The sequence below is a fragment of the Cynara cardunculus genome, assembly GCF_001531365.2.
Source record: "Cynara cardunculus var. scolymus isolate 2C chromosome LG 1, CcrdV1, whole genome shotgun sequence".
In the NCBI taxonomy this organism is placed as follows: domain Eukaryota; kingdom Viridiplantae; phylum Streptophyta; class Magnoliopsida; order Asterales; family Asteraceae; genus Cynara; species Cynara cardunculus.
The window spans coordinates 3,276,075-3,296,256 of NC_037528.1; the positions used below are offsets into that span (position 1 = coordinate 3,276,075).

Here is a 20,182-nt window from a genome sequence, read left to right on the forward strand (position 1 = left end):
CTAAATCTGCGAACTTTTGTAATTAGAGTTTTTTTTTTCATTTTATAAATTGTAAATCATCATTTAATAGTTATTAATTCAGGACTTGTGTGTTAGCAGTTTAATGGGATCCATAACTTATTCAGTCAGCTATAGGCTTATCCAGTAAGTTTTGTGTCAGGGGGTGTTATGCAAAAAACCAAGTTTTTTTTCCTTCTAAACTTGCTCCTTCCAATTAAAAATCACGTTTCTTCTATTTATGGAAAAAAAAACTCTCAAACAAAAAACACTCAGTTTATATAGACAGATCAATCTACATACAATTCTATTTCTATTTATACATAACTTAATTGAAAACAACTAAAGAGAGTTAGAAAGTTGGGAGAGGGTGAAGTTATTAGCTGCCAATGTGATATTTGAATTGATCTCAATTCCTAACTTCTTAACTGTCATATCTGAAGATGAGCAGAAGAATATAATGAGTTCCAAGAGAGAACATCAATGTTGAGATTGTAAATCTAATCCAAAGGTTGAGAATTGGTTTTACGGGTCTCACGAAAAACCCTTGGTCTCAGATGAACCCAAGTCTATATATATATACGGTCAATGATTGTATGGAAAGAGTGAGAGAAACGTAAGAAAAAAGTTCCTTAAATCTCAAACCTATTTATGAATCATGGTTGATACATGTATTGATTTGATACATCTCGGTGTTTTCATTCTAATGTACATCTTAATTATCCTAATATTTATATGCTAATTTTAATTTTTGATTCTAATTTGTAAATTTCTTTTATTTATTTGAATAAATTATATATTTTCTTTGGTAAAAGTAGGGAATAAGAAGGCGGTTGGTAATATAAAAACAAGAAATATGAGATTCGGGTGGCATCCAAATCCCATTCGTTGCAACTGATTCAAGTACACGCATGCATGCAAGATGTAACGGAATTACAAATGGAATACGACATCGTTCCTGCAATTACGATTTTGACCAACCATTTGTTACAATTGGATTCTACTTGATTGATACATATTTAATTCCTTTTTTTTTATGTACAAAAACATAAGAATTCCAACTTCGAAACCAACACCAAAAACCGCTTGTTAAATACAAAAACAAAGCATACAAATTGTTTGGTATTATCCGCTTATTTATATATAAATATATTAAAAAAGAAGCTTTAATTAGTGGGAATGAAATGGATAAAGGAGTCAAAGTCAACGAGCCGTAATTCAACTTGGAGTAGTCGGTAACAACGATTTGTCATTTGTTGCCGTTTATTTTTGACATCGTAACTGCTTGCGCCTACAAACATTTTGAAAAGACAACAATCTTGTTTTTATTGTGGTTGTTTTGTTTAAAATATTTTTTAATAAAAACAAATTACGTTACTTGTTTCTTAGGTATTATGTACAAAGTATGAGTAAAAGTAAAGCCGTCATTTTATTCTTGCGACCTAGGAGTGTTTATGGTATGGTGCGATATGGTATGGTTTAGAGGCAAGAATACGAACCAAATTGTATAAACTCTAAATTGATGTACTGTATAATACAGTGTGATTTAGGGTTAAGGTTATTTTGGGTCAATTAATTGTTAACTAATGAGTTAACTGATGATTAATAAAATAGTTGATGATTGATAAGTTAACTGATGAACTAAATACATTTGATAAATTAGTTGGAAAATATAGCTAAACTTTAACATTTTATAGTTTTAAAATAATTAATTAATAATATGATATGTCAATTAATATTCATCCAAAATATTTATCATATATATATATATATATATATAATCTTATTAAATAAATGTCTTAAAGTCTTAAAATACTAAATGACCAAAATATTTTTTATACTCACTTTTTCATCCCTTCACATACACTCATTCTCTCACAACCGATTTTTTTAAAATTATAATATTAAGTTTATATTTTATACCCTTATAATTAATTAATAATTTACTTTATGTCATTTACTTTTAAATGTTTTATTTTAAACTTTTATCAAATTAACATACATAATCGTATATCAATTAAAACATGTTTAAAAAATACATTTTTATTTTAAAAAGTTACACCATTATAATCATCTCGTTAATACCTTCGAAATGAGTCAAATATTAAATAGTTTTTGACTTAGTTATATTATTATATATTATATATAATGTGAAAAAATATTTTAATATTTACGATTTATACAAAATATAGTTATTTAATTATATATATATATATATATATATATATATATATATATTATATTTTGGGGTTAGGCTGTCCAAATTGCACTGTATAATATGTTTTGAATTAATATGTTCTTGGGTTTTTTTTTAAATTTATATATACATGTATTAATTCAACCTTAATCTGAGTTTATGGACAAGAAAGAGGGTAAGCAGTTGAAATTTCATTCTAAAACCATCTTTTTTGTCTTTTCATGGCTTATGATCTGTCAAATTTTTAGTTTTCTTTCGTTTTGAGTTGTTTAAATATGTATTTTAAACTGTCATACAATTTTTTCATCGATAGTCTGTAATTGGAACCATAACTCTTATTTATTCAAATTGTATTAATATGTAAAGACCAAGTGTAACATATATTATCGTTAAATCTTATCTTATAAAACCAGTGGAACTTCAAAAACGTTAAAATTCATGGTTCCTGCCGCATTGCGCGGGTACACAACTAGTATATATATAGACTTGGGATCATATGAGATCAAAGGTTTTTTGTGAGACCCGTAAGACCAATTCTCAACCTTTGAATTAGATCTACAGTCTGACAATCTGAACATTCATAAACGCTACGAGACTTCTCAATAATCATAAAATTGTCACCGTGCAACTTTAGACCATTAGATCATTAGTTTATAAAGTTGATCAATTAACATAAATTGGTCTTACCTCTCACGAAAAACCTTTGGTCTATATATATATATATATATATATATATATATATGTATGTATGTATGTATGTATGTATGTATGTATGTATGTATGTATGTGGGTGTATGTGGATGTTCAAACGAAAACACCTCTATTTTATGAGAATGCGAGAACATCCTTATCACATGTGATAATACGCGTAAGGGACCATGTGATGTGCGGACGACGTGTTCTACGACTTAGGTCGTGCCAAAGGTTGTCTGCACCTATGATTTAGCATCACATGTGATCGTCTTGATGTATTATAGTATCATATCAACACCCCCCTTATCACATGTGATAATACTTTTGAGGGAGCTTAGTGGTGTAAGGGCGACTTGGCCATCAACCAAGATCGCATCGAAAATCGTCGGTGTCTATGATTTAATATCACATGTGTATCATATGTGATGAAATAATAGTAACACATGTGATTGTCTATATTAAAAAGATGTTATCGCGTTCTAGTAAGATGAAGGTGTTCTCGTTTGAACCTTTTCCTACATATATACAGACACACACACATACACACACACACACACACATATATATATATATACAGAGAGAGAGAGAGAGAGAGAGAGAGAGAAGTGAGTTATTATGCAACCTTTTACATTTGTACAACCAATACAATTCAATCACATATATGATTTCATAATAATTTTGATTGTTTTCTAATATAAAATATTAATCATAATTAATAAATTCTAGTCATCTTTCATAAATATTTAAATCATAATGAATGAACTCTCATCATTTTCATAAATATCTAAATTGATTGGGTTTCATTGATTGTACAAATAGATATGGTTATATTTAAAATATATACCTTATATATATATATATATATATATATTATACATCAAAGCTTTATATTTTATTTTTAATATAGTTTTAATGAATCCTATAAGGTAAACTACCTTTTACTTAATAATGTGGGACTTCTTTTTGTAACATATGCTAAGAAAAAATTGGTCCGCAAGTACAAAACTGCAAGTGGGTTTTAATGTTAGTTTTAACCGTCTGCAAATAAATAAATAGAAGAGATGGCCGAGGAGTTTAAGGTTCATGCCAACTACTCCCCCTTCCCAAAACGGTTAAACCTACCCTCCTTCCTTTCTTCATAAACCCCTCAACCGTTTCAATACCTTCCATCAAATTCTAACTCAGATCTTCATCGGACTTTAATTTCATATGGAGGCAATAGAGGGTGGTGGCGGTGGTGTCGCCGGCGGCAAGATCAAGGGTTCCTGGAGTCCGCAAGAGGATGCCACCCTCGTGAAACTGGTGGAACAACATGGACCTCGTAATTGGTCCCTCATCAGCTCCAGAATCCCCGGCCGTTCCGGAAAGTCGTGCCGTCTACGGTGGTGCAACCAGCTCAGCCCGGACGTCGAACACCGTCCATTTACTCGTGAAGAAGATGACGTAATTCTCCGAGCACATGCGATCCATGGTAATAAGTGGTCAACCATCTCCAGGCTCCTCCCAGGCCGTACCGATAATGCAATTAAGAACCACTGGAACTCCACTCTCCGTCGACGGGGATTGCCGCCGGGAGAGGTTTCGCTTGGGTCAAACTCGAATTCCGGTGTTATAAAACGACCATTGGCGGACCCTTTGAGCGATTCAACCCAGTCGGACCCGCCGTTGAAGAGACAATGTTCCCGTACTTCTACGGACCAAAGCAGTTGCGACGGACCCGCCACGGTGCTAACGCTTTTGCCACCCGGAGAGATGAAAGCGGTGGAACACGTAACAGAAAAGAACGAAGAGGTAGATGACGACGTGGATGACAAATCGACGGCTGAGATAGAGGACACGTGTCTGGTGACGATAATGAAGCGCATGATAGCAGAAGAGGTTCGTATATACATCAACGAAATACGGGACAACAAAGGGCCTCGAATTGGGCAGATTTTCCAGTGAGCGGCCCAACTTCGCAAGAGAACTTCGAAAATAAGTAAGATTTTAAAATATTTTTCACTTGCATCAATTGAAAAGAGCTGAAGAAATATCAACCTTATTAAAAAGAATACACTTTCATTACTTTAATCATTAAAAATTAAGCTAAATAAATTATTAAACTAAATGTTGTAAGGCTTTACCCTCAGAGAGGGAGCCCTTCCAGAAATTCTCGATGGCCAAGGGGAGTACCCAAGGCCAAGGAGGGGGTTTGGAAATAGTTTTCAACCAGCAATTGACGCGCCTCGGTTATTACCTCATTAGCTACGTCATTGCCCCAAGCGCAAAGATGCTTTCAATGGTCGCACCCAACTTCTCTTTTATAACCATTTTTTCCACTCCTCTTCTTTCTATTCTATCGATGTGGGATCACCCGCCTCTATCCACTATCCTTTTTTCTTATTTTTCTAACCAAATCGATGTGGGAACCATAAAAGAAACTTATAGCTGTGAAGTTACTACGGTATTGGAAGATTTAAACCGACGACACGTTATGTTACTACTAAGAGCATGGTGCGATTGCCGATTGATTTCCATTTCCCTATCACCCAACCAACAATACCATCTCCCAGAAAATAAAATCAAAATCTAACAGAAAAAACATCAAATATCGAACTCCAACAACTTATGATTTCGACACTAATTATGCTCTAAGTTATCCATCATGGAATGCTCCAAACACATGAACATGATGATCTATGTATTGGATGTTATACGTTAGATCATCACATGAAGGTGATGATCGATGGGACCCTCCCGGAACCGATAAACAAAAAAGGAGGTGAGTTAGACAAAAATAAAAGTAACCGGTATCCATTGCACTTCATTTTCGCTCCATAAGGTTAATAAAAGTCATATGTTTAAGTACTCTTTGTCCAAAGCTCGTGATCGAACCCTATAGTATGTCTTGTTCTTTTTGTCATTATTTAGAATGTTGTCTCAACTGGTTAACTACTTTCTATGTGCTAATTCTACAATGTATTGATGGAAAAGAAATTATACGTGTTGAATGGATCAAAGAGGGTAGGGTTATACACTAGAAACCATTCCAGTCATCACAACTTCCGGAGAAAAAGAGACATTTACCCGTTGGAGAGATTTTTTATTGAACTCTCAGTTTTACCACAAAGACACATGATTGTTAGAAAGAAAATAAAAAATCTATACTTGTTAAAGGTAAAGTTAGGAAATAGAACGATTCCTACTGTAGTGTATCCTCTATTAATGCAGCCTCTCATACAATGTCTCAGTTTTATTCTAGTATCGACCGAAAGGTTATACATATAGGTTCGGTATTACGGGTCGAACTTGATCCACTAGTACCGTTTGGCAGCAGAAGGGAAGGAGCCATTGAGCTTTCAAAAGTGTATGCTAAAGCAATTGCCCATGTAAACTTTACAGGATGAAGATATAAAGTATTGCATTTCAAAGAAAGACTATCTATGACCTCATTCCACGTTTAAGATATCAAATAAAAAGGGAAGAGCCAAGGTTTTATAAGGTGATATCAAGCCTCGACTCGATTTCTCTAAACAAGGCTTAAGCACCGAGGCAGAAATATATATACTACACGCATTTACTTGCAATACATATAACACTAAATTACTACGGACATTGGTTCAAAAGTTCTTGACAGAGGAGTGAAACCATGAGATAGACCGACAGGGTGTGGAAAAATTGACTGCTTGAAGGAAGGGTCAAACCACAAGGAGAAAATACTAGCTTTTTGGATTTTAAAATATTAAAAATAAACCTTGGGGCCATCGGGCTTTTGACTTTTAGTTATAAAAAAGACGATTATACTACAAAGAAAAATACAACTACCGCCAGAAAGTTCATAGAAAGAACCCCAGAAAACCATTTCTAAAGCAGATCATTTGAGGCGTACGCATGGACACCCATGGAACCACGGCGTAAGCCTCGTCCAAGGTCCAAGAGGCGACGGCTCAGGTGCGATTCAGCCGCCTCGCCTAGAGGCATAAGCCTCAAACGATTTTTAAGACCATGGGTAGAGCCTAACCAAAAAACAGTAACCTGCAAGATAATCACACAAAACCATGACAAGTGTAGAAACAGGTTCTTATTACTACCACCTTGGCTCTCTCATCGTCATATAGAACCAGTTTCAACCACCATTCCCTTCCCTACAAGCTTCCAACACATGATCCCACCACCACCAACTCATCCCTAAATAGCTAAATATCATCCAGATAACAAGATAAGCAAAATATAACTACACAAGCTAACATGCACCTACAACTTTTAAACCGTTAAATCATTGAAAGGAAAGTCACAAATGAACCTCAAGGTGATTGGGCGTGTGTAGGCAAATCAAACAGAGAAAACCTACCATCGATTTCAGCAGCACTTCGGGCAGTTCAAACTCAGCAAAGCTCCAGTTGACTACTCAAACATCACCTTTTTCAAACTAAAGTGCATAAGGCAACAGGAAAACAGTGCACAAGAACAATCTTGCAACAGTCTCGATCTTCCAATTTTGGGTTTCAAAATAGATTTGAATATCACCAACCTCGACATATAAGCTGTTTTTTTTCAGTTTCCAAATCCAAAATCAAAGATTCGGAGTTACTCTTCCAACGACAGACGCACAAATCACAGAACACAGAAGCGTTCGCAATCGTAAAAAATCACAAAGGAGAAAGAATCAATAGTATGAGCGAATTGGCAAAAGTTAATCTAAACCCATATCATTAAAATCTCATAATCCAAAAACAATAATTCAACTAAACAGTACTGATTACGATAAGTTCAAACAGAAAATACGAAACGGAGACCGACACGATACTGATGATTCCTTCAAAAAAGGCTGGCAGATTATTTCCAACGAACAGATTACTTAGATCTCTGCCTCATCTTTCGGCGCTTCCTTTTCAATCTCCTCATTCTCTTCTTCTTCCACTGAGAAATTACAAATCCACAAATTTCATTATAAGAAACTGAATCAACCGAAAAGTAAAAGACCGATAACAATCAAGATTCCAGGGAAATACCTTGGCTCTCATGGCGACCGGAAAACGTCTGTTTGTTGTGCTTCTTCTGGTTACGCTAAAAACCCTAGCCGACGGCGTAAAATTGTGAAGAGATTACGAGACAAGAGCATGGGGGCTATTTATCGAACCCTAAATCTTGTTGGACGGACCCAGGTCTTGTAGTGTGTCGGGCTCGGGTCACATATTCGCACCAAGGCCCAAGCCCAACTTGATTTGTTTGATTTCTCTTGGGCATATTGTACCCGTATTTACATGGTTTATGGGCCGGGTTTTCGGCCCAATATTTTCTTGATATGGGCTTTATACGGGTCGTTTGTTATTGATTTGAAGGTGACTGACTACACAATGTTTTTTTGCCAAGAATGGACGTTTCGTATCGTCTTTTCCATGATCTCCTTCCATCACATCTTCTTTTATTCCATTCTTTTCAAAACCCAATTGATGTCGGATTAAATATCGGATCGAAATAAAAGTTAAGCGTATTTTTTAATTTGTATGCTGGCAGATATTGGATTTATCGGGTACAGTAAGTACATAAACAAATGTTTCATATTTGATGATGATTATAATTGACTCAAAAAAACATAATTATAATTTTTTGATTTGGATTCATAATACTGTTTATGAAGAAGGATATGTAACCGGTAGCTCCCATGTTGGCCCACACTGCCGAAAATCATATATATCGTAGTTTGTTAGGTAATTAGCTTAAGAACTTGGTACAATGGTACCCACAATAAACTCAATCTCCAGGTGAATTGTAACTCTCACATTATGATTACCGTCCCTCAACTAACAACACTACGCCTTATGAGTTGATTGGTATTATAATATAAATACCCATAACTTTCATAGTTAGGTGGCTTTTATATTTTAAGAGATGCTGAAATATGAATTCTGATTTCACTTCTAATTTATAAGAGATGATGCTGAAGTCTGAAATTTAGATCAATAACACTGTTTGTTTTTACGTTTGAAATCTGAATCGATCAAATTAGTGCAAAAATATAAATAGTTTTTTACAAAAGTATAAAAGATAAAAATAGTTTTTGCTAACAAATTTCTTCCAACCCTCAAAATATGAACCATTTGATAAATGATGGATTAGGATTAAGAGATATGTTTACCACTTATAATTTCAAAGGACATTTAAAGATTTTAAGCTCTTATTTAAAAAAAATGTTCTTAATACCAAAACATCTGAACAAATCAGACTTCAGAGATCTTAAGAGACAATTTAAAAAAAAAACTTGTACTTTTAAGTATTGATGTTATTTACTCGTGATTTTTTCTATATACACCTCAATAAATATAAGATATTTTTTAATACACCTCAGTAAATACTCTCGTGCTATTTAGGTAGCGGACACCACTAAAAATCAATGCCTTTGATTATTTACAACTGTTTTTTTTTTTTTTTCTCATAAAATAAATAATAAAAGTTATTATTTAAATTAAGGGTTGTTTATTTACTTCTTAATAGTTTTATTATGACATAGTATTTGAATCGCTAAGAGGTGAATCTTGTTTGACAAAAAAAAAGTTTGACTCTTAATGGTTTTAAAACCCTTTGAATGATTTTGTATCGTGGATCTCCATTAACCATTCAGCACCATTTTTTTATTATGAATAATTACCAAACAATTATATTTCATTTTACACTATATTATATGAGTCTTTTAATCATTCTGCACCAAACCATTTAGCAACTGTCAAACAGCCCCTAAGAAATATTTTTCCTACGACATGCAAACTCAAACCATTTAAACAAAAATGATTGGGCGATAATACATGTTGGTTTGGCAAAATATTAGAACATATGATTGAATAAATATCTGGTTGTTTTTTAAGTATCTTTTAATTTGTGAAAATAGATTTTTTAAGCAATGTTATGGAAAATAATTTAACAGGGTTTTTTCTTGCAACTCTGTATATATTCATGAAAAAATATCTACGAAATTATTTTAAAGAAACAAACAAAACGTTCTTATGGTATCATTTTCTCGGGAGGTTTGTTTTCGGCATTCTTAGATTTTTTTTAGAATTTCATAAAATTGATTCAAATGGTCTTTTTCATACCTTTCTTTCCGGATAAAATCCCTATGATTTATGAGCGTCACAGAGAGTTTATTAAATTATTCTTTAAATTTTACGAATATAATTCAATAAAATATCTTTCATCCATCTTTGGTATGAGAAAACTTTATGTATTTTCTTTTTAAATATGTCACATATATATATGCTGAATACTCGTATACCCTTATTGTATTTTGTGAGTTTTGAACCCTTGACTTGTTAAGAGAAGGTGAAATCTACCAGTAATTCGTAATGTAGGTGCTGCTAGATCAATGACCCTTATGTAACTGTATTCAAGAAACCAATCAAATGTTCATACGTTATCATTTTCTTTGCGGAGCTTGTGATTTCTAGAAAAACTCATGTAAACGATTACGATCTAACAACCGTTAACTATCTTTTAATTTTAAAATTAATGGTATCTCATGCATCGTATACGATAAAAATCTATTTATCTACGTAATTATTTTCAAGAGACAGACAAAAAACCTCGTCTTAATCATGCCATCATTTCGTTGACGAGACTATGCCTTGCATTCTTCTATTGGCATGATGGAAATTATTTAACGTGTTTCTCGCTCCCACCCTTTTTTACACGTGTAAGCGTTTTGTGATAACAACATCTTTCACCGCGTCTTCAAAAAGACCCAAATAACACAATCTCAAGGTATCATTTTCTTTCGTATCTAATCCTCAAATTTATCGTTATACAAAGCAAAAAACGACTTATCACCGTTACTATATTTTAAAAAACCGACCAATACGATTAGACGACGATACCGTCGCTTTCTGTATATGTTTTATTCTTAAAACTTCTTTTTCTTCATGGTCGAAGGAATATTTTTCACGTAAAGAAACAGCCAAAATTTAAGATGGAGACACGTCCACAATGGGTGTGGGTTGTAGTCCCAGTTTAAATGGTACATATACTTTATACACCATCATTGTATGGTCATCTTCATCCATCAATTATGCATCATATTTGTAACGTTTTCTGTCTTTATGTCCCATAAATACCATACATAAAAAACAAATATATCTTATTTTTATTTTTATTTTTTTATTTTTTTATCTACAAAAAATATCATTAAAATATGTTGGGTTTAATTAATTATACCATCTTTTTAGCTTTCCAAAATAATTAAACGGGTTTAGAAAGTTATTAACAATTTAATTTGACATAAAAGAATTAAATTCAAAAAGCTAATATTACTTATTACTTTAATTTATAATTACGGATCAGGAGTGGATTTTGCTTTGCATATATACCTAAGCAAAAAGGATTAAAATAGAAAAAGAAAAAGAATTAATTAGCCGAGTCAGACGGGTGAGTCGACCAGGAGTGCAGCTCTGCAAATCGGACAGCTAGAATGAGTGGTGAGCCATTTGTCTACACACTCGCAGTGATAAGCATGGCTACACTTTGGCAACACCTTCACTTTCTCCCCTTCTTCAAATACTCCGAGGCAGATACAACACTCCAACGAATCAGTTGATGACGTCGATGGCCGTTGGTGCAGAGTGATCGGGAGGCTGTCGATCGCGGCGGAATCCAGGCCTTGCGGCCGGGAAAACCGCTGGATGTGCTGTGATACGGCGGCGGAAGAAGCGGAGGAAGATCGGCAGATCCAGCGTGCGTAGAGGAAGAGAAGCGTCACCAAGAGGATGACGGCGAAGAGAACGATGATGAAAAAGAGAGTGCGTCCACGGATTTGGAAGTTCTTATCGTCGAGCTCGTCGTAGCGCCAGTGAAATGTCTGAGAGTCTGGAGTAGCCATTGTGTCATTGGGATTGAGATTTGGAGAGAGGGGAAGTAGATGGGAAAGAGGGAAGGGTTGGTATAAATAATAAATAAAAAGTGAAATACGAAAGTGAAATGACAACTTGCTTAAAATAAAGGGACCATAAATGTAAATAACTGATGAAAAACATTTGTTCTAAATTTTCTCCCGATGTGCAATCAATCATATGAAGGCACCTAATTATTTTATTTAATATATTTTTTTCGGATATTAAATGCACCCATTTAATTTCAGATCAAATCATGTATTGAAAATACAAAAATCTAAAGAAACAAAAATCTTGGACATGTAATTTTTATCAATACGTTAATATCACAATGTAAGAAAGCAAACATGTGATTGCGAAAGTAACTATGTGTCATCATCATACAAAGACTCGCCTTTTTCTTTTTTATTTCTTAAATGTAGAAAATATTATTTGGGGTTATTTTTATACGAGAGTGATATAAAATATAAAAAAAAATCATATGTGATAAGAATATTGATCGCTGTAAAGAGTATGCGTTTTATAATGACGAGTAAATTAAATGCTTGAACTGTGTTATAGTTCTAAAAGAACATAATTCACATGGACCAAATAGTAGCAACTTTATAATGATGACGTAAGTTTGTTATTTTAGCGGTATGTTTGTAAAGTAATTGGAAATAGAAAAATCACATATTTTAACGGGTTCTCATGAAACCAGACAACTTTTTCCTTCAATAGAAAACTAGAGAGGAACTTTACCCCAACCAATAATGAGATAAAGATGAAAAGGAAAACACACACCGGATGCAAACGAGCTTAAAATCAGCAAGTTAAAAATAACTGCATAAACAGAACATATTAATCTCTTACGTGTCAAATATTTAAAAGTGTTTGGTGAAATTCCCTTTTTTATCCCATAGACCCAGCAACATGACTATTCACTTCGATCAACGTTTGAATTTACTGATTTTTATTATTATTATTATTATCTTAAATCAGTTAAATATATCCTATCAACCGTATGTGTGTGTGTGTATATATATATATATATATGATTATTTAAAATAATATTTAAAAGAGCTTTTTACTTATCTACAAGTTTTTTCGTAAATAATATGATCATAAACGATGCCGTTATTTTATAAGATGTCAAAAAGCGATTTTTGTGGATTCCAAAATTAAAATAATAAAGAATAAACCAAAACATGTTTTTCCAATAAATTTCTTATTATTAATTGTACGACTTTTCATTGTTTTATGCAATAAAAAAAAACGAGAGTTAGATAAATAATTAATAAAAATAATTAAATTATAAATAAAGTTGGTTTTAAATTCCTTTAATCAATTCCATGACCTAATTAATATAAAAGTTTGATGGCAAATTCTGTTAATAGCATCTCTTTCAGTGGATTCCATGTTGGTTTTATTGAATAAGTGGACACTTTTTGTTCTTCAATTTTGCTTTTCTGATTTATTTTTTATAAACAATAAAAACATAAACAATAAATTATTTCAAAGTAAAACCTGTTTTGTTTTGGTTTTGGTTTTGGATTTGGAAAACATAACTTCATAAGCTTTAATTTGATTTAAAGATAAAACGCAAACAAAAATGTTAAATACAAAATTTTTAAAATAAATGTAATGATTTTTTTCCGAAAAAATAAAACATGTTTTGTTTATTTGCATCAGGATATTATTTAATTAGTTTAAATTTGGCCAAAGTACATCAAAACTGAATAATGGATATTATAGTGAACTACGGATTTGGTACACGTGGTTTCACAAAATTATGAATTAATTTGGTCCTTATTGTCGTCATTTTGTTGTGACTATGGTCCCTCTAATTAACTTTATTAATGATGACTCTGTTAATTTAGGGACATTTGAGTTTTTTTGTATTTTTTTTTCTCGTCTTTTTTATCAAAAACTTGAAGAGTAAATTAAATCATATTTAATTATTTTATTTGACTTTTTCATTTTTCTCATATGCTTTTAATATAACTAAAAGAGTGTTCGTGTAATTTAGCGAGGTAAATCTTTATTTTAATATTTAATTTTTATTATTTTTCTGTATCGATATAATACGATTTTATGTGGTTTTGAGAAAATAATTATGCTTTTATTTTTTAATGAAATATAAATTTGAAGATAGCATAAATTTAAAAAAAAAATCGTATCAGTATCAAATTAACTATTTAATAGCTCTCCTTTTTTGTGTAGTGTAACTTCTATAATTCAATTTTTTTATTGTAATTTAATGTAAGTCTAATAACAAAGTAATTTATTTTTTGTTTAATAATATAATTTTTTATAAATATAATAATTAAACATTATGTTAAAAGTCAATAATTATCTTAATTATATTTTAAATTTTATATATTTAAAATAAATGTTTATCATGTATTAAGTTATATTTAACTGCAGTTAGTTACACGAATTAAAAAATGTAGTTTTAATAAGTTGTCCCAATGCAAAATTACTTGTAATATTGAATTTTGAGTAATATGCATCAATATACAATACTTCATACAGAAAAAATGATTTTTAAGAGTTGTCAAATGTTTTATAATATATTATGCATATAATACTTTATTTGAGTCTTTTTTGTATTTAATATTTTTATTTTATATTCATATGTAAATATATGTGTGTGTGTATTAAATAGAGCAAATTACGTGAAAAAAATTACGTACTTTAACTTGATTACTATTTTGAGTAACGTACTTTCAGAAATTCGATTTTGGTACCTAAAATGTAAAATTTTAAACATTTAAATACCCATGTAACTGGTTGAAACATTAACCGATTGTGGCTAGTGATATGGTATCCAACTCAGTATCATTTGCTGACGTGGTTAGTAACATGGATTTTTTTTAATCTAAAGTTAGTAACATGTTTAAAACTTTACATCTTATGTGCGAAAATAAAAGTTTTGAAAATTCGTTACCCAAAATATGAACCAAATTTAAGTACATTATTTTTTTCATGCAGTTTGCCCTATTAAATATATAATATCAATAGTTCTATAAGGTAACTTTTTTGTTTTGTTTTAGGGAAGATAGTGTTATATTCAACCAAGATGTAGCCCTACATATATAAACTTTGAAAAGAACCACATTTATGGTTTTGATTTAATTGTTTTTGCCTTATTTTCAAAATTACGAGGGTTTTCTGGATTTTAATTTTTTAAATTTGGTATGGTTTCCTTTGTTGTTTAATATGCACAAGTTTATTGTTGGTGTTTAAGGAACACATTTATTGATTTTCTTGAAAATTAGCATAAGATGAATATGAGAGAGAACCTAAATTCAAATTGAAAACTTAAATAAAAAATTAAAAACACAAAAATCAAAACGATAAACATGAATCAAACACTCATTTTTGACGATTTTCATTTGATGGCAAGAGCTGGTGGTGTGGCCGTATGCAAAGAAAAGAGGGATATAGCTGAACTTGAAAGGTAAAACATATGAGAAAATTGCAAAAAGACTCAAATGCTCCTGAGTTAACCGGGTCACCGTTAACAAAATTACCGAGAGAGACCTTAATCATAACAAAATGACAACCACGAAAATCAAATTCATAATTTTTCAAATTTCAGAAGACTGGTCATAATTTTCATTAAACCACATGACCAAATATGTAATTCACTCTACATATTAATTTCATGTATATGTATTTCCTTATAACGTAAATTTCAATATTCCTTACATTGATTTTTTCGTAGAAAAAATTGTTTTATGTAGCTTATTGTCATTTTTCTGAACCATCTTCAACTCAACCATTAAAAAAAAATAGAATTGGTTAGTCTATTGAACATTAAAAATATCAATTTCAATCACACACTAAAATGTATTAAAAAAAACGTTGATATTATAATAATAAATAAAATATTATATTTATTTATTATTATACTTTTTTATTAAACATGGTAGTCATAGTATAATTAATTTTTATAATACTAATTATTAAATGAATTATAGTAGAAAAATTATGTTTTTTTTTTTTAGTTTTTGCTAATTAAATTTTATTTTGTTAAACGTTTTATTATTACTAGAAGGGTATTCATGTAACGCAATGTCATATATCTTAATTTTAATGTTTTTTTTTTGGTTTATCGATATTATAATACGATTTTATGTGGTCTTGAGAAAAAAATGTTTTTATTTTTGAATAAAATATAAATTTGAAGATATTATGAAATTTTGAAAAAAAAAATATTATTTTCTATGTTGAAGATGCCGTCAACATTCTACTACATGTTTTCTATGTTGTCCCAATGTTTCAGATTAAAATTATTTTGTGGGCATATGTCTTCTCTAAAATAATAACTCGTATTTCGTTATGATTTATTTTTTCGAGAGCATATGTATTTTTCTACAATAGTAATTCATTTTGAGAGTCATAATATTGTATGATACTATCAGTTATCATAAAATGTACTAATATGCCATGCATGTCATGGTTTAAATGCTCGGTTATTCGTTTCCTCAGGTTAACGACTAATTGCCATCATGCTTTCTTATGTTCTAACGGTTTATTGTTTCAAATTGTATATCAGAGTCGATATTGGTAATAAAAACTGGAAAAACTACAAGTGTAATAATCGGATCCCGACAGAGGAAATTGTTTAGGGAAGAAATCAGATACTTGATTGATCATTATAGGAAATGTTAGTTTCCTGCGTATAATGTTGGTGTCATGTGATATGAGGGAAAGATCATGTCACCTCACTACATTTCGTATAGATTTGACTATCCAAAATGTGTCAAGTAAGTTAACCAATTGTCTATAAAAACGACTTCATTCACTAAGTTTTGATGCTTGCTTGTGTCCTAAGTGTCTATAAAAACGACTTTGTTYACTGAGTTTTGATGCTTGCTTGTGTCCTAAGTGTCTATAAAAACGACTTTGTTYACTGAGTTTTGATGCTTGCTTGTGTCCTAACGATTTACTTTCTAAAATATTGTATATTAAAGTCCATATTGGTATTAAGAACTGAAAAAACTACAAGTTCAATAATCGGATCCTGACATAAAAGATCGTTCAGGGAAGAAATTAAGTAATTGATTGATCATTAAAGGAAACGCTAGTTTCCCGCATGCAATGTTGGTGTCACGTGGTTTGTTGGAAGGTAAATTATTTATAGAATGATATTACGGACAAGATGCCACATACACACACTCATCTTCGAGAAAAGCAAAAGGGCTTTGAAAACGAGACTATGTGAGTGGTCACATTAACATAAAAATACTTATAATAGACGTTTTTTTTATTAATATGAATATCCAACCCGTTATGTAAGCTAACTAATCCCAAGCGACCACCTGTTTTGCACGTAGCCCAAAGTCACCGCATTTGAACACATGTGGCCACAAGAGGATTTTTGTTCCTTCTTAGATTTGAACCTGGGACCTCTTGGCACTTTTGACCTTTGGAGCCAAGTTCAAACCAATCAAACACCACCCTTGTGGTTTTAGACGCTTACGTTTAATAAACAATGAAGAGTGGATTGCAAATTTGACGGGTTTTATTGTTTTTAAGAAATTGGGTTCTTAAAAATGAAAAAAATTGCCTTAACTATATCAAGTAAAAATTGTTAAATTCAGTTAACTCACAAGTCATTTCTTATTACAGTGTTAGTGCAAGGACGAAATATGAAATTCAGTAAAGGATGAATTGTAAAAACAACCGCAACCATTCATCAACTAATGGTATGATACCTAAACCTTTTAGATTGCATTGGCGATTCTTAAACTAATATAGTCTATAAAAAGAATATAGCATAATCACACGTGATAAATATGTTTTTTATTTGGTAATAAGTATAATAAGTACTTTTCATATATAATACAGGTAGTAGAAAGTGACAGATTAGACGCGTTGAACAAGAGGTAAAATGGATTATAGTTAAACACGAATAGACTAACCCGTCAACATTTATGTATTATCACTAAAAGGCTTTTGTTCTAGCGGTATCGTAGATTTTGACCTTCTAAAAGGTTAGAGATTCAAACCTCACCAAATGTGAGGAGGGTGTATGAATTTATTTCTTGCATTTGTCGTATATAAATATTACTAGAAGAGTACTCGCACAATGCAACGAGATAGATCCTGATTTTAACATTTCATTTTTTTTAATCTCAATCAATGTTATAATATGTTTTTATGTGATTTTGAAAAATCGATGATGTTTTTAGTTTTGAATAAAATATAAATTTGAAAATATCATAAAAATTTGACAAAATTATATCGATATTAATATCAAATTAACTATTTAAAATTCATTATTTTTTGTGTAATCTTTTAACTCAAAATTTTTAATTATAATTTAATTTAAGTTCAATAACGAAGTAATTTATATTTGGGTTAATAATATAATTTTTTCATAAAAATAATAGTTAATTATTTTGTTAGAACTCGATAATTATCTTAATTATATTTTAGATTTTTTATATTTTAAAATGAGATATTTATCATCTATTTGATGTTTATCCACAGTTAGTTACACGAATTTAAACATGAAGTTTTAATAATTGGTTGATACTCCTCAGTTCCATTTTCTTCCTTATTCCCTTAGCACGAGTGTACTTAAACGACTAGATCGTGCGTTGATGTTAATGATTGATATACACTTTAGTATATAATTTTCTTTTGCATAGATTCTTTTAGAAATTGGAACCACCAATGTTTAGAAGTTGCTCTCTTTCTTTATATAAAATTTTGTTCCCATGGCATAAATGGGCATATGAGGTATGTTTTAAACTTGAAGTATGAACATATGAAGTACGTTTTAAACTAGAAATTGGAAACATAAAATTTTCTTTTTATTGCATAGCTGCTTCTAGACGTTTGTTTATATTGCATAAAGAAATCTTATATTTTCTTGTAGGTTGTACTTTTGTATTTTTTTTAATCTTATTTTCTGGAAAAATATTCCTAAGTCCCCCAAAATCGAAAACAATAATAAACCAACACACGTCTAAGAAAAAGGAGGTAGAACCTCACAACATTTGGGATCATTTTTCAAAAAATAACTCTATACGTGTTTGTAATTATGGTGGAAAATATTATGTTGATTATAGTAAGAGAATTGATAAAAGTTCTTTGTATATTACTAGCCCGTTAACCTAACCTAACCCGTCCTAACTTACAAATGTTGGGTTGGGTTAGGTTGGGTTGGATTGATTTATACTTTTGAATTAATTGAGATTTTTTAAACTATCATAATTAAATTAAATTATAAAAATACCAAAAACCGTCTAAACCTAACCATCATACACGTTGCTAATAAGGCGTGAGAGTCAACTCTACTAACAAAACGGGGCTTAATATAAAAAACCATTAATTGTGAATTTTAAGATTATTTTAAAATTATATTATATGGTCCCGACTCCCGAGAGTCCCCGACTACGGAGTAAAAAAAGGTTATTGGATCGAAGGCACAGGCCCATTTCATGTATAAAATTCTCGGTTTAAACGGCGTATTTGATCCATTTATTAGTGGGCCTTTCTTTAAAACTATGAGTAAATTACAAATTTGGTTCTCGGGATTTATATTTTGTTATCACAATGATCCTAAAATCAAAATAAATACAGATTTAGTATCTTTGTTACGAATTTTCGTATATATTGAATCCGTCCCTTTAATGGAATCAAAAAGATTTCTTTAATCCAGTTAAGTTCAAGGGTATTTTAGTCTTTTTATCCTCTATTTTGTCTTTTTCTTATTAAAATATATAAAAAAAGAATTATATACATATATGTGTATGTATCTCGACAGTCACCCTCTTTTTGCTCTTCACCTATTAAGGTCCCCTAATGCTTCAGGGTAGAAAATGGAAACATAGGATCAAATTCGTAACTTACTTTTAAAACAATGGAAAAGTACAATAAAAACCAATGGACTTTTTTGTTTGGAATGATTAAGTACTTGGACTTTTTTTTGGAACAAATAAGTCCTTGAACATTCCAAAATATGTTAAATAAGTCCTTGGACAATTTTTTGGAACAAATAAGTCATTGGACATTCCAAAATATGTTAAATAAGTTCTTGGACAATTTTTGGAACAAATAAGTCATTAGACATTCCAAAAAATGTTAAATAAGTCCTTGGACAATTTTTGAAACAAATAAGTTCTTGAACAATCTAAAACATATTAAATAACTTCTTGAACTTTTATAAAACATGTTGGATACATTCTTATGACTTGTACAACAAGTTAAAGTGGTAAAATAGTGAAAAAAATCCTGAAAAAACCCCAATGAACATTCATATTTTGAACGATAAAGTGGTAAAATAGTGAAAAAAATCGGGAAAAAACCCCAATGAACATTCATATTTTGAACGATAAAGTGGTAAAATAATGAAAAAAATCCGAAAATATATTTTGTCAGTGATTTTTTAAACTAAAAAAAATATAAAAAAATATATTATTTTTAATTAAAATAAATTTCA

General features: G+C 30.9%; 2 protein-coding genes, 1 long non-coding RNA gene and 1 pseudogene across 3 annotated transcripts; 1 reads left to right on the top strand and 3 right to left on the bottom strand.

The window, feature by feature from the left end:
- Positions 1-3,851: 3,851 nt before the first annotated feature.
- Positions 3,852-5,086, top strand: LOC112525312 (transcription factor MYB73-like). The gene has a single exon (XM_025135396.1). It carries the CDS (start codon positions 4,097-4,099, stop codon positions 4,829-4,831), a length of 735 nt encoding a protein of 244 aa, XP_024991164.1. The 5' UTR covers positions 3,852-4,096; the 3' UTR covers positions 4,832-5,086.
- On the bottom strand, positions 5,003-5,158 carry LOC112503665 (annotated as a pseudogene).
- A 2,391-nt stretch (positions 5,159-7,549) lies between these two features.
- On the bottom strand, positions 7,550-7,985 carry LOC112527472. Its single transcript, XR_003070760.1, has 2 exons — positions 7,879-7,985; positions 7,550-7,786 (listed from the first exon to the last, which is right to left on the bottom strand). It is a non-coding gene; the product is annotated as an uncharacterized LOC112527472 (long non-coding RNA).
- Positions 7,986-11,273: 3,288 nt separating this feature from the next.
- LOC112521217 (RING-H2 finger protein ATL66) lies at positions 11,274-11,732 on the bottom strand. Its single transcript, XM_025129945.1, has one exon. The coding sequence runs from the start codon at positions 11,730-11,732 to the stop codon at positions 11,274-11,276; it is 459 nt and encodes a 152-aa protein (XP_024985713.1).
- Positions 11,733-20,182: the final 8,450 nt, after the last annotated feature.